The following is a 23,534-nucleotide window of genomic DNA, read 5'->3' as shown; positions in this document are numbered from 1 at the left end:
TAAAAACCAAACATTTTTACTATTGAGAAAAATATATCCTACTCCTGCTGAAGGCGTTTCAAGTCGAAGTAGAACAAAGCAGTAAAAATCTTGAAACGCCACCACGGCTGAGGTTATGCAAGAAAGCAACTGCAGCGTTGAAAATAAAATATAATTTATTCAAGAGAACAAAAACAAAAGGCCTGAGTAAAATGATGAGGTCCCCATTGATTAAAATTACAGTAGATAGCCAATCATTTTACTTCCAGTTGGCACACCTACAAAAATTAACAAATCAAAAAACAATTAGATAAAATCAGGAAGTGTGATGACAAAACACACATCTAACAAGTCCTGAGTTAAGGAGAGGTTTCCAGCCTATTCATCATAGCTAATAGTAAGGAATCTAAACAATACATAGCCCCTTGTTGAAAGCAACATATCATAAAAAGAAAATGCAAAATGGTCAAAAGATCTGTGATCGTGTTATACTAAAAAATGATTCTTATTCATTCAGGTCTTAAATACGGCTGCAGTACTCTTGCCTCTTGGTTTGTATTTAAATTAATAAAATATTAATAAAATATTGGTTGGACAGCATGTAGAAATAAAAATATTCGTTAGACAGCATGTAAAAATAAAACACACAAGGCCACTTGTTCAACAATATCTACCTATACTATATCAAGTTAAAAATCATTAACTATGACAGAGAGCAATATCTCAATTTATAATAATGAAAATAATACATCAAAAAACAAGAAGTCTAAGTGTTTTGAATAAAATATTGGCTGAACCATGTCTCCTTGATGTGCTGAGAACAGTATATATACCATTAAATACAAAATAACTGTATAACGGTACTTTAAATAGAGTCTGCTATTTCCCGCATTCGCGGCTGCAAAGATGGAATGCTTAAAACAATGATTCTATGCAGATGTTTCATCTATAATGAGGTGAATTATATGTAACCTTCATAATGCTGACGTTCAGTAGAGTTGTATTGTGTATTTGTATACAGATGCATAATAATTTAAATACGCCCGCTTTTGCGGCTGCAGACAAAAAAGTAAATATTTATTCTTTCATTCAACATGGAATTAACACCTTAAGCCATCGGCATTCATGGCTACAGCCAGTCAAAATGAAATAACAGATATTATGGCCATAACATAAAAAAAACATCTTTCCACTAAACTCTAATGGACAAATCAATCAGCCAATAGAAAGAAAGATAAAAAATAAAAGCCAATCATAGATTTCAGGACAAGGGCCATCTGCATTCATGGCTATGGCCAATCAAAATGTTTGATTAGACTTAATAAGCAATGCACAAGGGGCCAATGAATTTTTGGCTAGATTTCAATTAGCCAATCAATAGCATGGGTAGAGCATTATAGGGAAAACATTTGTTTTAAAGGTTTTGTTGAAAAGACTAGGTAATTCATACAACAACCCAAAAAAGAATTCTACAAACGGACTTAAGACGTTATTTATTCAAGGTTTAGCTCTTTTGCCCAACATCATAGACTTCATCATTGCAGTTAATTTAAATAACATAGCTAACTGATGACATCAGTCATACTCACAGAGAACAATGCACTTCCCGTTGTAGTTAATTTAAATAACATATCTAACTGATGACATCATTCATACTCACAGAGAACAATACATTTCCCATTCCAGTTAATTTAAATAACATAGCTAACTGATTACATAATTCATACTCGCAGATAGAGAACAATACACTTCTCATTGCAGTTAATTTAAATAACATAGCTAACTGATGACATCATTCATACTCACAGATAGAGAACAATGCACTTGCCACTGCAGTTAATTGAAATAGCATAGCTCTTAAAACCACAATGCTAATATCAAATACAAATGAACCATAGTTTACAAAGCAAAATAAAACCATTATACATTACATACACATTTTAAAATACAAACATACATAGTATTTAAAACTTATCTGTTTTAACCACTATCAATAGAAATAGTGTCATTTAATCTTGGAAACTTTTCAGCACACAGTATCAGCTGCCATTTTAATTCAAAAACCTCTAATTTTATTTTCCATGGTTCACCTCCTACATCAACATAAATAGAATCCAAAATCCAAAAAAGTAATGGCCAGCAAATCCCTGCACATGTTTACCTAGAGCACTTCTTTTGATGATGTTTTTGAGATAAACGTCATACGAATGTTCATAAATATGTCCCTTCACCACTCTTTCTGATTTTCAAAAATAATATGCAGGAGACCCTTGGCACACAGCTATATATACCACCCTGCTAGAGGTGCAGTTTTAATACACCTTGTATTTAGCCCATTCTTTACCATTTTTCTTGATCTTTTCACTTTCAAAAATGTATTTACATTGGGCACAATTACCACCCTTCCTGTCTCTCCTACTGTACTGCGCATTATTTATACATTTCTCCATGAAATTCTTAAAATTTCTATCCCTCCTATAAGTAATCTTTGGTTGACATCCAAGAATAGAACACATTTTCATCAACCTAAATAACAGTCCAGTTATTATTAGCAATGCTCCTCACACCTCTAACATAGGCATTGTATGTTGTCACCAGAGTCTTACATCCTTTGTCTTCATTCACACTACTGGTAATCACGTTCTTTTGTCCCAGTACAGGTATATAAATCACTTCAACCTTTTTTTCTAATAACCTCACTCACAGCCTGGGCAATTAAATTATGAGGATACCCAATGGATAGAAACATTTTCTTTAAATGTCAATTTCATCTAAGAATGTACTATAATTAGATACCATTCTGGCAGCCCTTACCATTTGCCCCTTAACTATTGCTTTTTTTGATGACTAGGGTGACAAGTGCCACTATGTAACATGGTGATTGAATACGTAGACTTCCTATAAATATTGTAACTAAAACATTTCTTTTTCACATCCTTGAATAACCTAACATCCAAAAAGGATAAGGCAATGTTGGACTGGAATAACATAAAAGTTAAAAAAACTGGTAGCTGTATTAATATATTCCATAAACTGTTCTAGTCTCACTACACTCCATGTCCAAAAATACATATATCTTCCAAAAATCTGTTATAGAGATTCCAGTTATCTTATATTCAGCTTGAAGGATGAATTCCCCCTCCTAACAGGCCATGATAATATTAGCATAAAAAGGGGTACATGTGGCACCCACTGCTACCCCAGCTTTTTTTGGTGATATAAAGACAATTCAAAATATATGTAATTATTGTGTAACACTAGTTCTAACAGCATAGTGATTTTGTTAATCACTTTATTGCCCAAAGTTGTATGTTTTTTCAGATATTCAGCTACTCATGACACCCCAATATCATGATGGATTACCATAAACAGATCTTTAATGTCCACAGTAACAAATATCAAATCATCCTCATATAAGGATGGAACAATACAGGTAAGAAAATCTCAAGAATCCTCTAACACAGTTGTATTATTTTGTAATATAGCTTTCAATAAATAGTTGGCATACTTAGCCATGTATTGGAATTCATAGCATTAACAATTGGTCTCAACATGGGGGGGGGGGCATGCAAATCCTTACGTATTTTTGGAAAACCAACAGTACCTAGCATCATGTCCTGAGCATAGGTTCATAGGTTCGTACTAGGCTATCTGCTCTAGGGCATTTATAAGCCTAGACAGAGTGTGTGTGGATGAGAATACTACGCCCATTTAGGGTTTAGTTTACTGTGCCTCTGTCTAGTAGTGACACAGAGATGACCCCCGGGGTAAACCTACGATCTCCCATCCACTCGTCAAGATTTCTCTTGAAAAGAGTTAGTGAGGGGCTCTGCCTAACATGGATAGGGATTCTGTTCCAGAGTGTAGGGATCCTCTGGGTTATGAATCTGTCCCTCCAGCACATCCTATTTATTTATGTGTTGAGGTGCCTCTGTCTAGTAGTGACACAGAGATGACCCCCGGGGTAAACCTACGATCTCCCATCCACTCGTCAAGATTTCTCTTGAATAGAGTTAGTGAGGGGCTCTGCCTAACATGGATAGGGATTCTGTTCCAGAGTGTAGGGATCCTCTGGGTTATGAATCTGTCCATCCAGCACATCCTATTTATTTCTGTGTTGAGGTTTAAGTCTCTTGCTCTCGTGGCTCTGATGGATTTGGATTTTCTGAGGTGGAGCATGTCCATTAATTCCGGATTGGACATGGCCTTGTACGTCAGGCACAGATCACCTCTGAGTAGGCGGTATGCGACTGAATAGAGCTGGAGTTTTTTCAGTCGGGCAGCATATGACATATGTTTAAGACCCTTTATCATCTTGGTGAGGAACTTTTGGGGTCTTTCCAACTGCTGCAGGTGTCGGGTAAGATACATCCCAAATGGGGCATTGTACTCAATCATTGGCCTGATAAGAGAAGAGTACAGGGGCACAATGACCTCTCTTGATTTAGATGTGAAACCCTTCATGATAAGGTGGGCAATATAGAACGTCTTCCGAACCACTTTGGCAATGTGAGTGTCAAATGAGAGGTTACTGTCAACCTGGGTCCCTAGGTCCCTGATTACCTCTTCCGTACTTAATGGATTACCATCTATGTGGTAATTTGTGGGTACCTTGTTTTTCCCAAAGGGTATGACTATACATTTTTTGGCATTCAGCTTAAGGCCATGGCTCTGGCACCAATTATCCGTTTCTATGAGGCCTCTCTGAAGGATGTTTGTGTCCGCTGGAGTATCAATTATGGCGCCCAGTTTGCAGTCATCTGCAAACTTTGTCAGCCACAATCCTCCTAAGTTTGCCTGTACCTTGGAAAAATAAATGCCGGGCAAGAGGGGTCCCAGGACTGAGCCCTGTGGGACACCGCTTGTGACTGGCTTAGAGTCTGACATAGCTCCAGCAACTCTGACCCTGTGGGTTCTGTCCTTGAGCCAGTTTGCAACCCATCTTGTGACATATGGGTTTACATTTAAGCTGGTGAGTTTGTCTATGATGCCCGAGTGGGGTATTGTGTCAAAGGCTTTTGCAAGGTCAAAGTAGGCTGTGTGAACTGCCTTACCCTCATCAATGGCCTTAGTGACTGTTTCAAAAAAGTCGACCAAGTTCAAAAGGCAGGATCTGCCCTTGACAAAGCCAAATTGGGTAGGATCCAATGTCTGTAGGTCCCCAATGTCTTTGTTTATGAGTTCCATAATGATCCTCTTTAAGCAACAAAATATAAATGTCATTAATTATTACATTATCCAACCTCATATCATATAAATTCTGATCAATTTTACCATACGAGATGTTAATCTCATTAAGTGAATCCTCTTGGTAAGTATCATTATTTTTAACATACAATCCATCTTATTGCTATAATCAACAGAGTTCCATAAAACTAAACCCCCACCTTTATCAGGTTTCATGATTCTTATTGATATGTCTGTACAAACCTGTACCAATACTTCCATCTCTTCTTTACTTAAGTAATAATATCCTTTATATTTATTCCCAGACAAAGCATTCCTAAAATCATTTTCACACATTCTTTCAAATAATTGAATATGTGAATTTTAGGGGGATTAAATACACTAACATCGGAAACCATCTTTCTCAATATTTCCTATATTCTTAAACCACATGGCCAAATTTAAACTCCTCACATATAACTTTAAATCTATAATGAGGTTTGCTTTATTAGCTTTCCTCATAGGAACAAAATTCAAACATTTTGAGAACAAATTAGGGTATCTTTTGTTCAAGCAAATGTCACTATAATTGTAAATTTTAAAATCAACACTATCGTTAGTGATAATAGTGAGACATATTACTTCTGACAGAAATATTTCCCACTTCTCTCTCCCTCCTCTCATCCTCCATCCTGTCCGATTCTGTACATAATAATGGGTATGCTCCCCATGACTCGTTTGCTTCATGATTCTCTTCAACCTGTGGAGTGGAGATACTTCTAATGGGTCCAGACCGGGGTGCACTGACAGAAATGTCTAACCAAACATTATCTTATTCATTAAAATCACTGTTAACATTATTCACACCTCATCTATCTGACTGCCATGTGGTAGCAGGTAAGCTTTCCCATTTTATACTCTTTTATCTCTAAGAAGTTTCTTCTGCTTCCTATTTTTTTATTTCACTAAAACTATATTCAACATCTAAAAATACTTTGTTATAAGAATCAATTTTAACATTAAACCTCAAATCATTATTTAATAAAACATCAAGTTGCTCAATGTCCCATAATACAATATGCATGGTACGCAGACTGAATTTGATTAAAATCTGCATCAACTAGCAACCATATATATGAAATAACCATAACAATTCTTTGTGCATATCAGTACTTCATAATAACTATTAAGGAACTGCCATGTCCATAGCCCTTTTGGAACTCGACAACTTTTAATACACACTTAAAAATGACATTTTCCATTTGCAGTTTACGATATTTTAACAATTTTTCCTGAAACTGTTTAAGATTGCTATCAAATGAAACAACACTCGGCACTTGCCCAATAAATGGTTCAAATCTGTACCATTTGTCAAGCCTTTCACACCAAGGGTAAGGATTACCAGCATTCTGAAATCAGCTTGTACCTCCATCTCACCTGTCCACGTCAACACGCAAATCTGTCCGGGTACTGGAACAAGGAAGACACTCAGCATGTTCCCACCTCTCTGGTAACCCTGGTAATGAACTACTAATCACCCAACTGCCATTGCATCTCTGTGCAGGAGTGACAGAACTAATTGATTCACCCCCAAAAGCAGGAAACTCAGTACTGCACACAGCCAAGGCAGAAACCTGTTGAGAAAGCTGTTGTACCAGCATTGTCAAATTTCCTATGGAGGAAATCAGTTCATCCAAGGTGTCTGAGTGTGCGATATCACTCTACTTAAGTCCATTCTCCCGTGTACCAAACCAACTCACAAACCAAAAACAATGAAAGTACCAAACCAACTCACAAGCCAAAAACATGGAAAGTACCAAACCAACTCACAAACCAAAAACATGGAAAGTACCAAACCAACTCACAAACCAAAAACATGGAAAGTACCAAACCAACTCACAAACCAAAAACATGGAAAGTACCAAACCAACTCACAAACCAAAAACATGGAAAGTACCAAACCAACTCACAAACCAAAAACAATGAAAGTACCAAACCAACTCACAAGCCAAAAACATGGAAAGTACCAAACCAACTCACAAACCAAAAACATGGAAAGTACCAAACCAACTCACAAACCAAAAACATGGAAAGTACCAAACCAACTCACAACCCAAAAACATGGAAAGTACCAAACCAACTCACAAACCAAAAACATGGAAAGTACCAAACCAACTCACAAACCAAAAACATGGAAAGTACCAAACCAGCTCACAAGCCAAAAACATGGAAAGTACCAAACCAACTCACAAACCAAAAACATGGAAAGTACCAAACCAACTCACAACCCAAAAACATGGAAAGTACCAAACCAACTCACAAACCAAAAACATGGAAAGTACCAAACCAACTCACAAACCAAAAACATGGAAAGTACCAAACCAACTCACAACCCAAAAACATGGAAAGTACCAAACCAACTCACAAGCCAGAAACATGGAAAGTACCAAACCAACTCACAAACCAAAAACATGAGAAGGAACAACAACAAAGAAAGATAACATTAAGAAATTTTAATATATCTTGGAACAATAGTGAAAAGAAGGATGATAACCATCACTGGCAATATGTCACCAATGTCAACAGCATGTGATTAATGAAATGATTAAGGAATTATACTATGCCACAGTTACAGGATTAGCATGATAAGTGAAAAGTCTTCATTCATTTCAGAAGGAAGAGATTTAGGAAAATTACCTATATGAAAATCCATCATTGATGGCATACCTTCTGTGATGGAAAAAAGTAGAATCTCCTTACTGAATACTGCACTCAAAGATCAGAGCCAAAGCCACACTAAAGTGTATTTTGGGCTATACCATGGGTATGTAGGTATGTGAAGGGATTACAAAGAAGCTTATTAGCAAATTCTATCAGGATTAGAGTGGTACTTGTTTACTTCTATTCATCCTAAGGAAGGTGTGGTCTTGCAGTGAGTGCAGTATTGAGAACCATGTCATGTATTACTTCTAGTCCTCACACTTCTCTTGTAAGCAGACTCAAGTCTGCTAAATGTTTGTATGAGAAGATGCCAAAAAGAAATAAGCAACATATAATATTAGTGGCAGTTGAACGGTTCTGATGTTGATTTCATGAGACAGGCAGGCAGAATCTCAAAACAGTCACCCGAGATTTTTGATTGTTTTAAGAATCTCATCTTTACCATCAAATCTGTATTCAGTAATCAAATATGATGCCTAGAATTTCTGTGTACCATTTTAAATGTGAAGTTAGAGACTGAGCACAGAAGGAGTAAGTGGTGTAGAGTCTGATGCACATAGCATGCATTATGTGTCATTATTATTATTAGGATACATATGCCAATATTTGATACCCAGTACTGAAGATATATAAATCTCTTATAGAGGAAACCTTGTATTTCAATAATGGAAGGTACTTGCCACAACATGGTACAGCTATAAGTGCTATAAATGATGCTGGAAGAGTCACAATGCTGCCACAAGTTAGTCATAAAGAATGACAATAACAAGTGTCCCAGGATGGTTCCCAGGGAAGCCCTGTATACAATGATTGAGAGTCATACCAAGGATTTTTGTTTTACTTTACAGATTCAGTCTGCAACCCAACATTAAACCTATGCCTCCTAACCTATGAAAAACAGATTATGGATAACTCTAGTGAATGTTTTCAATAACAGAAACAGAAGGAGGCCAGAATTAAAGTGTTTGTGTATTGTCTTCTTGACAGAATGACAAATTTAGCTAATGGAGAACTTTAAAAACAGTTTGTGATTAGCAGTTATGTGATATGTGTTTAAAAAGTGAACAAGCTGTGAAAGGGTGACTTTTTCACAAAAGCATCTGGTAGGGGAAAGCTAAGGTGGGGAATTAGTATAGATTTCCTCAGGGCCTGGGTACACAAACAGCTATTATAGGTTCATAGGTGTGTACTAGGCCAACAGCCCTGGAGCCTTTACAAGCCTAGCCCATAGAAGTGCTCTGGCATCATGCCACCATTAGTTCCTGGTGCCTCTATCAAGAAGAGCCACTGGAGTGATCCCCGGGGTGAAATTTCTATTTCCCATCAACTCATCAAGATTTCTCTTGAAAAGGGCCATTGAGGTGCTCTGCTTGACATGTATGGGAAGTCTATTCCAGAGCATGGGCAGTCTCTGGGTTTTTAATCTGTCCCTCCAGCATGTTCTGTTGATTGTGGTAATGAGGTTAAGGACCTCCGGAGCATGTGGTGTGGAGGGATTGGCATTTCTTTAGGTGTAAAATTTCTAACAGGGCTGGGCTAAACATGGCTTTGTAAGTCAAGCAGAGATTGCATCTTAATAGACGATATGAAGCAGAGAAAAGCTGGAGTTTTTTGAGTCTATCCAAGTAGGGCATGTGTTTAAGGCCTAGGACCGCTTCATGAGGCACTTTTGTGGCCTTTCCAGCTGTTGCAGGTGTTTAGTGAGGTACATGCCAAATGGGACATTACACTCAATGATTGGTCTAATTAGGCAAGAGTAGAGATGTCCTCTTTCTTCCTGGATGCCAAACCCTTGGTAATGAGATGTGCACATAGAATGACTTTCTGACCACTGTGGTAATGTGGTTGAAGTAGAGATTGGTGTCAACCTGTGTCCTCAGATCTCTTATAATGCCTTCAGTGTTCAGTGGGCTACCATCAATGTGGTAATTAGTGGGAACTGAGTTTTTTTCCAAAGGGAATGATGACGGATTTTTTGGCATTAAGCTTAAGCCATGGTTTCAACACCAGTCATTGGTCTGAATGAGGCTTTTCTGTAGAAAATCTCCATCACTTGGGTTGTTAATAATGGCTCCCAGCTTGCGATCGTTGGTGAACTTGGTTAGCCAGAGTCCCGCCATGCTGGCCTGGACTTCTGACAAGTAGATGCCAAACAGAAGAAGACCCAGGACCAATCCCTGTGGGACTCCACTCATGAGTGGTGGCAGTCTGACTTAGAATCTGATACTTTCACACTGTGGGTTCTATTTGTGAGCCAATTTGCAACCCATCTAGTAATATAGATGTTGATGCCTAGTTTGGTGAGTCTATCAATAATTCCTGAGTAGGGAATGATATCAAAGGCCTTGGTCAGATCTAGGTAGGCTGTATGAACTGCCTTGACCACATCCACAGTTATGGTGACTGACTCAAAGAAGTCAACCAGGTTGAGCAGGCATGATCTACCCCTTCACAAAACCAAATTGCGTGGGATCCAGAGTTTGGAGATTCCCTATATCCTTGTTAATTAGGTCCATGATGATGAGCTCCACAGCCTTACATATCAGACTCATCAGGCTAATGGGGCAATAATTCCCAGGGTCTGTAGTTGCTTCCCTTTTATGGAGAGGGATGACTGTAGAAGTCCACCATTCTGTCGGGACAAAGCCTGAGGTGAGGCGGTGATTGAACAGGGCACACAGGTGTGGTGCCAGTTCACTTTGTAGTTCATGTAGAACACAGCCAGGGATATTGTTGGGTCCCATCGAAGCTGCATTCTTGGCCTTGAACAATGTAGCTTTAACAAGTGCTGCAGTAATGCTGGGTGCCTGGCATTCTTCCAATATTGTGATTGGTCCTTTCGGGGGGGGGGGGGTAAAGTTGGCACTGAGTCTGTCAGCCAGTATGTTAGCAATATCTGTTTGGCTCAGTATAGGAGGTACCATTGTGCAGTAGCTCAGAGCAAATCTGGGTATTTACTGGAGATTCTTGATATAACTGCAGAAGGCTTTGTGGTTGTTTTTAGTGTCTGCTGCAATTCTGCCTTCATAGCTAGCTTTAGAGGTTTTGATGAGGGATCTCAACTTTTTGTTGAGGCTAAGAAGGGAGTTTTTCCAGTCTTGGGACTTCACCTTTTTCTGCAACAGTTTCTTCCTTCTGTTGTAGAGTTCATTAATGGCAGGGGGACCACAAGATTAGCTTCCTACTTTTGGAGGAGAGAGTCTTGGTTCTGCTGGGTATGGCTAGTTCCACGCATTTATGTGCGTGTTTGTACAGTGCATTGCTGTATGATTCAGCAGTCATGTACCTATTTTCCATTTGCATGGGTGCTAAGTTAGCCACCTCTGTTTTTAGGAGCCCAAGGTCAGCTTTGAAGACATTTTTCATTGTGGTTACATTTGCTGGTGGTGTGGGTGATATGTGGACTTCTATGGTAATTAGTTTGTGGTCAGATCTAACCAGGGAGGAATTGACTATTGGTGTTGAGCAATAGTTGTCCATGTAAGTAATAACCAGGTCAAGGATGTTGCTTCTTCTAGTGGGGGTAAGAATGAGCTGGTCCAGCGTATTGGAATTAATAAATTCCAGGAAGCATTAGGTAAGTGTATTGGTGCATGAATATTTTTCCCAGTTGATGGAGGGGTAGTTGAAGTCACCAGGTATGAGAGTGTTGGGTTGGACCCTAACAGTGGAATGAGAGTGTTGGGACATAGCTGGGGACCTATAGCAGGCTACAACCTGAATCGCTGTCTTACCCACTGTTAGTTGTACCTGAAGTACCTCCAATGCATTATGCTGGGCTACTAGGCTGCATCTGTGCGTATCCTTTATGAATATGGAGACACCACTGCCTTTGGGGCTCCAGTCCATTTTCTGGGGCTGAAAGGTGTGGAATGAGTTATAGCCTAGTAGTGCAGGGGTGCTTTCTGCTGCTTTAAACCAAGTCTCTGTTACAGCACAAATGTCGATGTTCAGCATTTTGAGGAGTACTTCCAGTGACTGCATCTTGAGATTTAGACTTCTGGCACTGAGCAGCATGACCCTCAGATTACATTAATTTATAGCTGTTATGGTGGTAATTTCGTCTTTGGAACACTGTCTAAAAAAGGCACTATAGGGGTAGCAAGAGCCTTAGCCAGTATCCGGAAACCCAGGGGTGACAGATGCAGGCCATCTCTAGCAAAGCATCAAGGTCTGTCAATCATGATACCCCAAACAGACAGATACTGGATCCCGTTAGAATGACACCAGAAACTTAGCTAATTGTTGAATTCAATCATTTTCTGCTTGTACCGCGGTATCATTCTGTGTGAAGGTAGGATGCTTCTCATGGTTAGGGTCATACCTGCCTGGGACACATAATCTGAGAGCTCCTCCATGTCTTTTTTCATGTAGCCCAGGGAGATACGTCTCAGGTCATTCACTCCCACATGGACAATGACAGAGTCATACTTGTACTTGTTGTGGAGTGACCTGAGTGCGTGTGTTATGTGTCGGATCCTGGCACCTGACAGCTGACTGTTACCTTCTCCTTATTCAACCTAGTGAGTGGGATATCAGTGTGGCTCACTATTGAGTCACCTATGATTAGTGTGTTGGACAAGCTGTGTTGCATTAGGGGCTTAGATTGTGGGATACACTGTGTAGGTGAGCTATGTGTCTTGTGATTTGTGCTGTGTTGTGGTGGTCGAGTGTGTTTCTGATTTGGAGGTCTCTGCTGTTTAGGTAGATCTCTATTGAGAGCCTCTGTGAAGGTGGGTATGTGGTTTGTGTTTTTATGTGAGAGCTGTGACGGTGGGTGGTCTGGAGGGCTGTGTGTTCCATGTGGTGTAGTGCAGGTGTAGCTATTCCGGTCTTGGCTGGAGAGTACATGTCTTCCAGTTTGGATATATAAGTGTATCTCTCACAAGTCTGAGTGTTGGGAGGTAAGAGGAGAGGGTTGTCTGTGTACATGAGGCAGTTGCTACACTGCCTCAGAATGCCCAAGTTCACCAGGTTAATAGGAGAAAGCACAGGGCACTGACCTTTAGACAGTAACAGGCTAGTAGACTTGGGACTGGTTATTATTTAAAACAAGCTAGGGTATATACCATAAAAAGAAGTAGAAGATTCTCTTACTCCTGGACTGTCTGCAAAATGGAGAAATGTATGACCGGAGATAAAAGCACAGCTATAGTTAGGTGTGATTGCCGTATAGGCTTTCAAATAATAATGTACAAGGACTAGACTTTACTGGCAGTTTTGGGGAGATCATCCCATAAGAGGGATAATGGGTGAAAGGGTTACACATGTATAGAAGTTTTTTATTCCACTGCTCAAATATACTGAGGAATTAATAGTTATAGCTATATGATCATTGTCTCTTATATGCTGTTATCACAGCTTTGGTTTGGCCCCTTAACTATCTGAGGTGCTGACTTGAAGTTGAAATTTTGGCATCATGGTAAACACCTTCTGAAGATGGTCCTTCTTTAGTAGAGTGGCCTTTGCTGATAGTGTAACCCGTTGAAGATTTCCACCTTCTGTTCAGAACAGGGACAAGTCTATCTAATGCAATCTACTTTTATCTACCAGACTCTATGTATCTATCTCCCCATATCTCTCTCTCTCTCTATATATATATATATATAAATATATAAATATATATATATATATATATATATATATATATATACACACACATATACACATTTGCTCTTCAAGAGAAGATACTAAATACAGACATACCACTCAACTGTACAGATTTTTACAGAATGTCCAGATTTTTGATTCATATTTTTGGACTGCTCCTCATAAGATTTGTAGCTTTCTGACAAATCACTGAGGACTGATGTAAAAAAAATAACGATATACATTTAGATTTCAAACATCATATCCATCAGAAAATGCATGTTAACACAAATCCTATAATTCTAGCAACTTTCTAAGTCTATAAGAGCAATATTTAAAATTTGTCCCTATTTTTGAGCCTTTGTCCTCCATTATTTTAAGCATTGTACACATTTATTGAGCTAAGAAGTTAACAGCTATGAATACAGACATAACTATCCAAAAACAAGACTTGAATGAAAAGCATTTTATAGAAAAAAACAGTAAAATTACAGCTGACATTGATAAAAAGGAAACCAGAGGGCAGAGGGAAACCAAAGTAAAGCAGTGAATAATGTTGATTTCATGCGTGTTACACATGCACTGCACAAACAATAATGCAACATGCTACACTGGATGTAAAATAGATATTAGGTAAATGGAGCTTGCATCTGAAATTCTAGCAAATATAACACACACACAAAAAATAACTTGGCATTCAACCACACTTGGAGTCCTTGATACATAACTTAATCAAGTATAGGCAATCTACTTTTGTCTACCTGACTCTCTATGTATCTATCTCCCCATATCTCTCTCTCTCTCTATAAATATATATATATATATATATATATATATATATATATATATATATATATATATATGGGTTCCTATGACTTCATCGAACTGTCTAATCACCGACACTCACCTCTTCGACACCAAACCATCGACGGCCATATCATCGACAATTCCGGTAAGCGATCTTCCCCCTCACAGGACCCATGGTAGCGCTTGTTCCTGTGTTACAACGATTAGGGTTTACGTGATTCCGTATAAATTACCTTGAAAGCGCTACCATGGGTCCTGTAAGGGGGAAGATCGCCACGGAATTGTCGATGATATGGCCGTCGATGGTTTGGTGTCGAAGAGGTGAGTGTCGGTGATTAGACAGTTCGATGAAGTCATAGGAACCCATATATATATATATATATATATATATTACTGTTTTATTACCTTATTTTCCTGTTTTTGTGAGCTTATATTGTTGATTGCACTTGTGGGCTAAAGTATTGCTTAAAAGTAACAAACAGGCTAATACACTCAAGTGTACCAGCCTTTGATAGCAATTTAGTCGAAAACAAAGCATTTACTGCATTTTTTCTGTCTGTTTGCAAAAAAACAAAAAAAAAAAAAATATTTCTCCTTTCCTAAACTTTCCTAGCTAGTTGTTCCAGTGATCAGATTTTGCTGATCCCTGGGCTTTGTATTTGGTTTCTGTGTTCCTCCATTTTCTTGTGTGGCCAGAGGTAGTTTCTTTACACACCAGTGGGAGTGGTGAGTACTGAGCTGCTTGTTTGTCCTCAGAGGAGTGGTTAGAAGCAGCAACTAGTAATTTGTCGGCCATTTTGGGTCATTTCCTGTTTTTTCCAGCCCCTGCTGTAAAGCAGCGTTAAGCTGATTTAGCTGAGCTGCTACCGTTGCACACTAGGGCAGCGCCGGTTAATCAGATTTAAACTATTAGGGCTACCTAAAGTCCACTCTTCAAATTTTCCCTTAAGACTACCTTCCTCAAAGTATACTACTGTTCTATTTAGTGTATCCTACAACTATAAATTATCTCTACTTGACTCCCAAGTAGACTATTCTCTATCTGCATAGCAAAGCACTTGCTCCTACAGTACTTATCACCTCGATACAGCACTCTTGTTATAGAAAGTACCCCAAAAAAGCAAACCCCATTTCTCGGTCACCCACTTCCCTCAGAACCTTTTCTTAAGTTTTTCTGTCTATTCCTTCTAGCATGTCGAGGGATCAGTTGCTAATGTCCTCTCCTGCTCAGCTGGTGAACCTGGGAATATTGAGGCAATGTTACAATTGCCTCATGTACACAGACAACCCTCTCCTCCTCCCACAAAACACAAATACATGCAAGAGATGCAACTATACGGCCAAACTGGAGGCTGAGCTCTCTCAACATAGGACTGGCATGACCAGACAGGAGGAGAAGGAAACCACACACACTATAGACCCAGTCTCACATAATACCATCACAACCTCAAATCATACACATAAACACACAAAGACATACTCGGAGGCTCTGATCAAAAATCTACCAAAACAGCAGAGGCCACCAAAGCAGACACCCAAATAACTACCATCTCAGAACACAACACCTGCAACACATAGACCACACAGTCAGAGTGTCAAGCAGTCACAGCCCTTAAGGCCAAACACAATGCCAGACACACTAGTCATTGGTGACTCCATAGTCAGGCACACTGGCGTCCCGCTCACCAGACTGAGTAAGGAGAAGGTCACAGTAAGCTGCCTGTCGGGTGCTAGAATCTGCCACATAACGCATGCACTCAGGTCTCTCAACAGCAGGTACAAGTACGACTCAATCATTGTCCACGCTGGTGTTAACGACCTGAGACGTACCTCCTTGGACTACATGAAAAGAGACATAGAGGAGCTCTCTGATTATGTAGCCCAAGCAGGTATGACCCTGACCTTGAGCAGTATCCTACCTTCACCAAGAATGATGCCACAATACAGAGATAAGATGATCTGCTTTAACAATTGGCTTAAACTCTGGTGTCATTCAAAGGGGATCCAATGTCTGTCTGCCTGGGATGACATGCTGGACAAGCCACGCTGCTTCGCAAGGGACGGCTTGCACTTGTCACCCCTGGGATTCCGGACTTTGGCAAAGGCTCTTGCCACCCCCATAGTGCCTTTTTTAGGCAAGGCTCAAATTCTAAACCTACCACCCTAGAACAAAACAAAGAAAAAAAACTTAGGGTAATGCTGCTCAATGCCAGAAGTCTCAACCTCAAGATGCATGCACTCGAGGCCCTTCTCAGTATGGAGAACATCAACGTCTGTGCTGTGACAGAAACCTGGTTCAAGGCTCCTGAGAGCACCCCAGCACTATCAGGTTTTACCTCATATCATGCGTTCCGGCCCCAAAACCCGGACAATACCAAGAAAGGAGGAGGGGTATCCATATTCATCAAGGACACCCACACCTCAAGATTGGTGGCATCGCACGATGCATCGGAAACCATCCAGGTGCAATTAACCATAGGCAAGACTGCTCTGCAATTTGTAGCATGTTACAGGCCACCCTCGCAAACTCAGGAACCTCATATGGCCTTCCTGAAAACACTGGAGGGGATAAATGTATCTCCGAACACCATCATACTAGGTGACTTCAACTACCCTAATATAGACTGGGAACACTACTCAAGCCCAAACACTCTAGCCCAAAAGTTCCTGGAATTCATAAACTCAAATGCCATGGAACAACTAGTCACCATCCCCACAAGAGGAGAAAACATACTTGATCTCATCATCACGAGCATGGGAGCACAATGTTCAATGCCGGAAGTATACCCCTCACTGGTGAGATCTGATCACAAACTAATCTCGCTGGAGGTCCTCATCCGCCCCCACCGAAATGAAAAGACCACAGTAAAGAACTTCTCGAAAGCCGACTTCACACTTCTAAAGACTAGTGTGGTCTCCTTTAAGGCCCCTGAGCCAGCGGTTAACATTACTCAAACCGCTGAATCACTTACAAATGCCTTCTACCAGCACCTGCAGGCTGCATGGATCAGGCAATCCCAAGCAAAACAAAGACTCTTTGTACCAAAGGCAGCGTCCAGTCTGGTGGACCCCAGCCATAAACAAACTCTACAACAAAAGGAGAAAGCTACTACAAGATAGAGCAAAATCCTTAAAAGGTAAGACACCGCTGATCACTATAAGTAAAAGCTAAGAGCTCTCATAAAATCATCCAAAGCTAATTTTGAGAAAAAAAATAGCTAAGGACTCTAAAGACAACCATAAGGCATTCTTTAGCTATGTCAGAAACCTAGGAGGAAACTCCCAGATATGCTCAGAATTAGTTCAAAATGATGTGAAGATTACTGATCCTACAGACATTGCCAACATACTGGCTGAATGGTTCAGTGCAAACTTGTCCCCTAAAGGAGAGATATCTATACCAAATGATTGTAGCCCCTAAACATCTCTAACGCCCAGGTGAGAACTGCTCTCTCCAAGGCAAAGAACACAGCATCCATGGGACCTGATGGTGTCCCCGGCTGTGTGCTCCATGAACTCAACGAGGAATTAAACCCACAGTTAGGACAGCTGTTTAATCTTAGTCTCACCTCCGGATCGCACTCCAGGAGTGGCGCAGCGACTGTGGTCCCACTCCACAAAGGCGGTGCCTCCACCGACCCTGGAAATTACCGTCCCATTAGCTTGACAAGCCTTATCTGCAAAGCCATGGAGAGGATCATAATGGATCTCATAAATAAAGACATAGGGAACTTGCAGACTTTGGATCCAACCCAGTTTGGCTTTGTCAAAGGCAGATCATGCCTTCTAAACTTGGTTGACTTTTTGAAACAGTCACCAAGGCCATTGACGAGGAAAGGCAGTCCATACAGCCTACCTAGACCTGGCGAAGGCTTTTGATACAATACCTCACTCGGGTATCATTGAAAAACTCATCAACTTAAATGTAAACCCATACATTACAAGATGGGTTGCAAACTGGCTGAGTGACAGAACCCACAGGGTCAGAGTTGCTGGCGCCATGTCAGACTCAAAGCCTGTCACAAGTGGTGTCCCACAGGGCTCAGTCCTGGGTCCACTCTTGTTTGGCATCTACTTTTCTGAAGTACAAGCAAACACAGGAGGGTTATGGCTGACAAAGTTTGCAGATGACTGCAAACTGGGCGCCGTAGTGGAAAACACATCTGACACAGATATCCTTCAGAAGGGTCTCACAGAAACGGATAACTGGTGCCAGAGCCATGGCCTAAAGTTAAATGCCAAGAAATGCATAGTCATACCCTTCGGGAAAAATAAGGTTACCCCTAGCTACCATATAGGTGGCAATCCCCTGAACACAGAAGAAGTTATTAGGGACCTGGGAACCCAGGTTGACAGTAGCCTTTCATTCGACACTCATATTGCTAAAGTAGTTAGGAAGACCTTCTACATTGCCCACCTTATCATGAAGGGATTGACATCTAGATCAAGGGAAGTCATAGTCTCCCTATACTCATCACTCATCAGACCAATGATCGAGTACAATTCCCCATTCGGAATGTATCTGACCCGACACTTGCAGCAGCTGGAGAGGCCACAAAAGTTCCTCACCAAAAGGATAAAGGGTCTCAAAAATCTGTCTTATGCTGCCCGACTGAAAGAACTTCAGTTATATTCAGTTGCTTACCGCTTGCTCAGAGGTGACCTATGCCTGACATACAAGGCCATGTCAAACCCAGATTTGATGAACATGCTTCATCTCAAAAATCTAGATCCCTCAGAGCCACAAGGGCGGAGACTTAAACCTCGACACAGTTATTAATAGGACATGCTGGAGGGATAGATTCATCACCCAAAGACTCGCTATGCTGTGGAACAAAATCCCGGTTTATGTGAGGCAGAGCACCTCGCTGGCCTTGTTCAAGAGGAATCTTGACCAATGGATGGGAGATCGCAGATACACCCCAGGGGTTACCTCAGTGTCACTGCTCGACAGAGGCACAGCAAAATAATGGGCATAGTTTCTCCAAACTAAAGGGGTGGCATAAGCCACAAAACTATGGGCTAGGCTTATAAATGCCCTCGGGCAGATAGCCTAGTATGAACCTATGAACCTATGAACCTATATATATATATATATATATATATATATATATATATATATATATATATATATATATATATATATATATATATATATATATATATACATATACACATTTGCTATTCAAGAGAAGATACTAAATACAGACATACCTCTCAACTGTACAGATTTTCACAGAATGTCCAGATTTTTGATTCATATTTTTGGACTGCTCCTCATAAGATTTGCAGCTTTCTGACAAATCACTGAGGACTGATGTAAAAAAAATAACAATATACATTTAGATTTCAAACATCATATCCATCAGAAAATGCATGGTAACACAAATCCTATAATTCTAGCAACTTTCTAAGTCTATAAGAGCAATATTTAAAATTTGTCCCTATTTTTGAGCCTTTGTCCTCCATTATTTTAAGCATTGTACACATTTATTGAGCTAAGAAGTTAACAGCTATGAATACAGACATAACTATCCAAAAACAAGACTTGAATGAAAACCATTTTATAGAAAAAAAAACAGTAAAATTACAGCTGACATTGATAAAAAGGAAACCAGAGGGCAGAGGGAAACCAAAGTAAAGCAGTGAATAATGTTGATTTCATGCGTGTTGCACATGCACTGCACAAACAATAATGCAACATGCTACACAGGATGTAAAATAGATATTAGGTAAATGGAGCTTGCATCTGAAATTCTAGCAAATATAACACACACACAAAAAATAACTTGGCATTCAACCACACTTGGAGTCCTTGATACATAACTTAATCAAGTATAGCAATTTCATCTTAAATTGTTACAAGACTTCTTCAGAACTTGGACAAAACTCTCAAAAGAAACACATTTAAAAAAACTTCTGTCATGACATCATAAATCTTCTGTTGCATCTAAACCAATAACAATATTTTGTTGATTTAGAAGTACAGGCTAAAAATGTATATACAAACATTACACCATGACTTTTCCTGATATCCAAAACTAAGATAAAAAAATTAAAAAAATATATACCTATACATGTAAATGTATATACACCCACCCATAACATACTTAGTGTATACGAGATATAAAATATATTTTATATATACACAGATACACACATACACACAATAAGTTAGTTAATTTATTAATTATTAATAACACGCAGCTTCAAGGCTCACATCTTCAACACAGTTGCAACTGTGATAAAAATCATTAAGATCTGTTTCTTTAGATGCATTTAATTAAAGCTTCCAATGTATTTTTTTCACTTTCAAACAGATAAGCTGTTGTGCATTTCCTGCTATGAGTATAATAATGTGTTATAATTGTTGTATAAGCTGCTGAAGATGCAATCCGTCAAGTGTCAGCTGCATTGCAACTACAGCTTTAAAAAAAGCAGAAAAAGCAAGGTGCAATGCAATGGGTGATCTATCTCTTATCTGAGATTGTTTTGGGCAGTATGATGTGAGTTTCAGAAATGAAGCAAGAAGCTTACACAATACTGCATGATATCGAGTGAAATGACGTGATGATGAAGGTTTTTTAGGATGGGTGTGATGTATTATTCCATATTTAACAGGCAATTGCTGGAACATAAAATAAAATAACGTGACAAGTGCTACAAGTCTGCATGTGTAATTGTGTGTGTGTGTGTGTGTGTGTGTGTGTGTGTGTGTGTGTGTGTGTGTGTGTGTCTGTCTACATATAAATATAAGGAGGGTGTACTCTGACATTCTAGATACGACCCTGGAGTTCATTATACTTTATAAGGGAGCACATTCCCATTTAATGGTAGGTGTGGGTATAGAGTAGAAGAACATTTTCAGTTTAATATTATTTAACTTGAATTTCCTGCATTTGGGTCACTTTGTTCCACTTTAGGTCACCATAGAACCACTACTCATCTCTCAGTCCAGGTTGATTGTTCTTAAGTACAATCTTTACAATCCTATCTGCTTAAGCTTGCAGGATTCCCATAAATAAGTTCCTATAATAGAAGTATGCAATCCACTCTATACAGTTGGTATATTCAAGTACAAATTAACTACAAGTATTACAACCTGGCTGTGGTTATCTATCTCAGTTGCAGAATCATTTTACCCATCTATGCAAAGACGCCTACCATTGAAACAAAGAAAACATCTACAACAAGTCAGCTGTCAGTTTATGTGCGTTTCAAACAAGCATAGAAGCGGTTTGTTGAATAAACTGTGTAAAACACACCACCAAAATAAAATATTCATATTACTTCTCCCTCACATATGAAAAAACATTGAATAGGTAGAGTACCTTAAGAAAAGTGTAAAAAGGGCCTGATTGGGTTACTCACGTGATATGATGAAGTGTCAGGCATTGTTGTATTGATGGATTCCTGACGCATTACTTCCATCTGAATTCCTGGAAGCAATGAGTAGTGACTCGGACTCCCGCTCTTTTCCCCTTTCTTTTTAGATCGTTTTCCAGTGTCCTTTTTGTTATTTTTCTGCATCATGTAGTCCTCCTGTGATATCCTGTCATCACTCATATACCGAAGCAATGAATTTTCTAAAAGTCAAACATTACATATATATATATTTTTTTTCTTGTTTTATGTTTAACAGTTTTTGAAATAAAGTAATGTAAGACTAAATGACATGTATTTGTAAAACAAGCATTATTTTCATCTCATGTAGGCATTAACACATATATACATTTTTTTTTCCAGAAAATAGCCAGAGTAGTATATTTTCACAAAATATCCAGCCATGTGAGAAATGCAATATGTCATTTTGTCTGCTGCTGGCATGGATGAATGATATATGGTTACATTAAACTGCAGACAGCAGGTCTCATTTCTGATGTTAATGTGAATCAAATACCTTATCCAAGTCTAAATTAAAAGATCATAAATTCTCATTTTAAAAAGTGTCAGTTCTTAACCTTACAGTGTTTTCAGACTCATTAGATATTTAAGGAACTCAGTTTATGTGATTTCATTTTGTAAAGCACCTCATGCTTAATACATTAGCATTACCACAAGTGTCCAAACTCTAATAAATGTTTACACCACAATGAAAAATGTTTAGCTGGTTTTCAGTATATGCATTTAATCAGAATGTTAAGGCAAATGCAATCATCTTGGTAAAAATAAACCTAACATAGATCATGAAAATGCACACTGTTCTGGGATTCCCTGCTGAAAAGTGACAGACCATTCAGCACCCTTACATGTTAGTGCATAACCAGAAAAATGCATAACAGCTGCATCTGGTTATAACAAATGTAATGTGTATAATTTTTCTCATTTCCAGATGTGCAATTAATATCCCAAGACAGTCATGGCTTAAAAATGGAAAACAGATACTGAAAGTGTGTGGGGTATAACAATCACATAGCATTCAGATGAAAAGTAGACAGGACAACAGTTTTCATCCCTCAGCTCAAGAATCACAGAAAAGTTTCACAAATAAGGGGTATTTCTTTTAATTTATTGGTATAATTCCCTTAGAAAGCTCAAGGAATAATAGTACTTGAATTAACTCAAACTTTCTGAAAAAATGTACTTATAAAGTTAACAAAAATATTGAAAATCATCGAATTTATTTTGTCAAAAGATCACAGATTGTAATATGGGAAAGCACTGAAATAGGGGGATTCATATGCAAATATACTGAAATGGCAAACAAATGAACCTTGAAAAATGAGTAAGAAAGTAACTCACGCAAATATTGCAAAACCAAACACCAGCCCTGAATGGGTGCTGGTTATTTTGCTGCCACAAATTAAAATATCTTTTCCATTTACTTATGTATGATTTTCTAGTAGCAGGCTTTCTTGTTATTAAATTCTATTAAAACATGCTGCACAACCTCAGAAAACAAGTGCCTACATGGTGTTAAAACCCTACCATCCAGGCAGTCACTGAAGTTGTTTCGGGTTGGCATATATCAAACATCCCAGTTCTTGTGTGAGTAGAACTAGTCTATGAGGAAACTTGTGGTAACTGCCCCTGGCCAATTCCAAAAGAAGGGAGAATCATTGTTGCCTGGGCCAGGAGCAGTCACACCACAATGATTCTTTCTGAATCTTCACTAGTACCCTGGGTATCAGTATAAAGGGTGGGACAGCATTCAGGAACATTCCTTTCAAAGGAAAAGAAAAGGTATCGGTCTTTTAGGCCTTGATTGAAATCCTGGAACAGAATCTTGTCAGCTGATTGTTAAAAGAGGAGGCAAAAAGGTCTAATTGAGG

General features: G+C 39.1%; 1 protein-coding gene across 6 annotated transcripts in view; it reads right to left on the bottom strand.

Annotated features, from left to right (window-relative positions):
* Window positions 1–23,534, bottom strand: part of CNKSR2 (connector enhancer of kinase suppressor of Ras 2) — a 2,909,208-nt gene that overhangs the window by 784,551 nt on the left and 2,101,123 nt on the right. For all 6 annotated transcript variants that reach the window (XM_044072276.1, XM_044072278.1, XM_044072277.1 and 3 more), the window contains one exon: window positions 21,634–21,848. In XM_044072276.1, coding sequence (XP_043928211.1) covers window positions 21,634–21,848 — 215 coding nt within the window. The remainder of the gene's footprint in view (window positions 1–21,633; window positions 21,849–23,534) is intronic.

This window comes from Protopterus annectens, chromosome 5.part0, assembly GCF_019279795.1.
Source record: "Protopterus annectens isolate FY-2018-M chromosome 5.part0, PAN1.0, whole genome shotgun sequence".
Lineage (NCBI taxonomy): Eukaryota > Metazoa > Chordata > Ceratodontiformes > Protopteridae > Protopterus > Protopterus annectens.
This window is presented reverse-complemented; position numbering and strand designations above follow the sequence as displayed.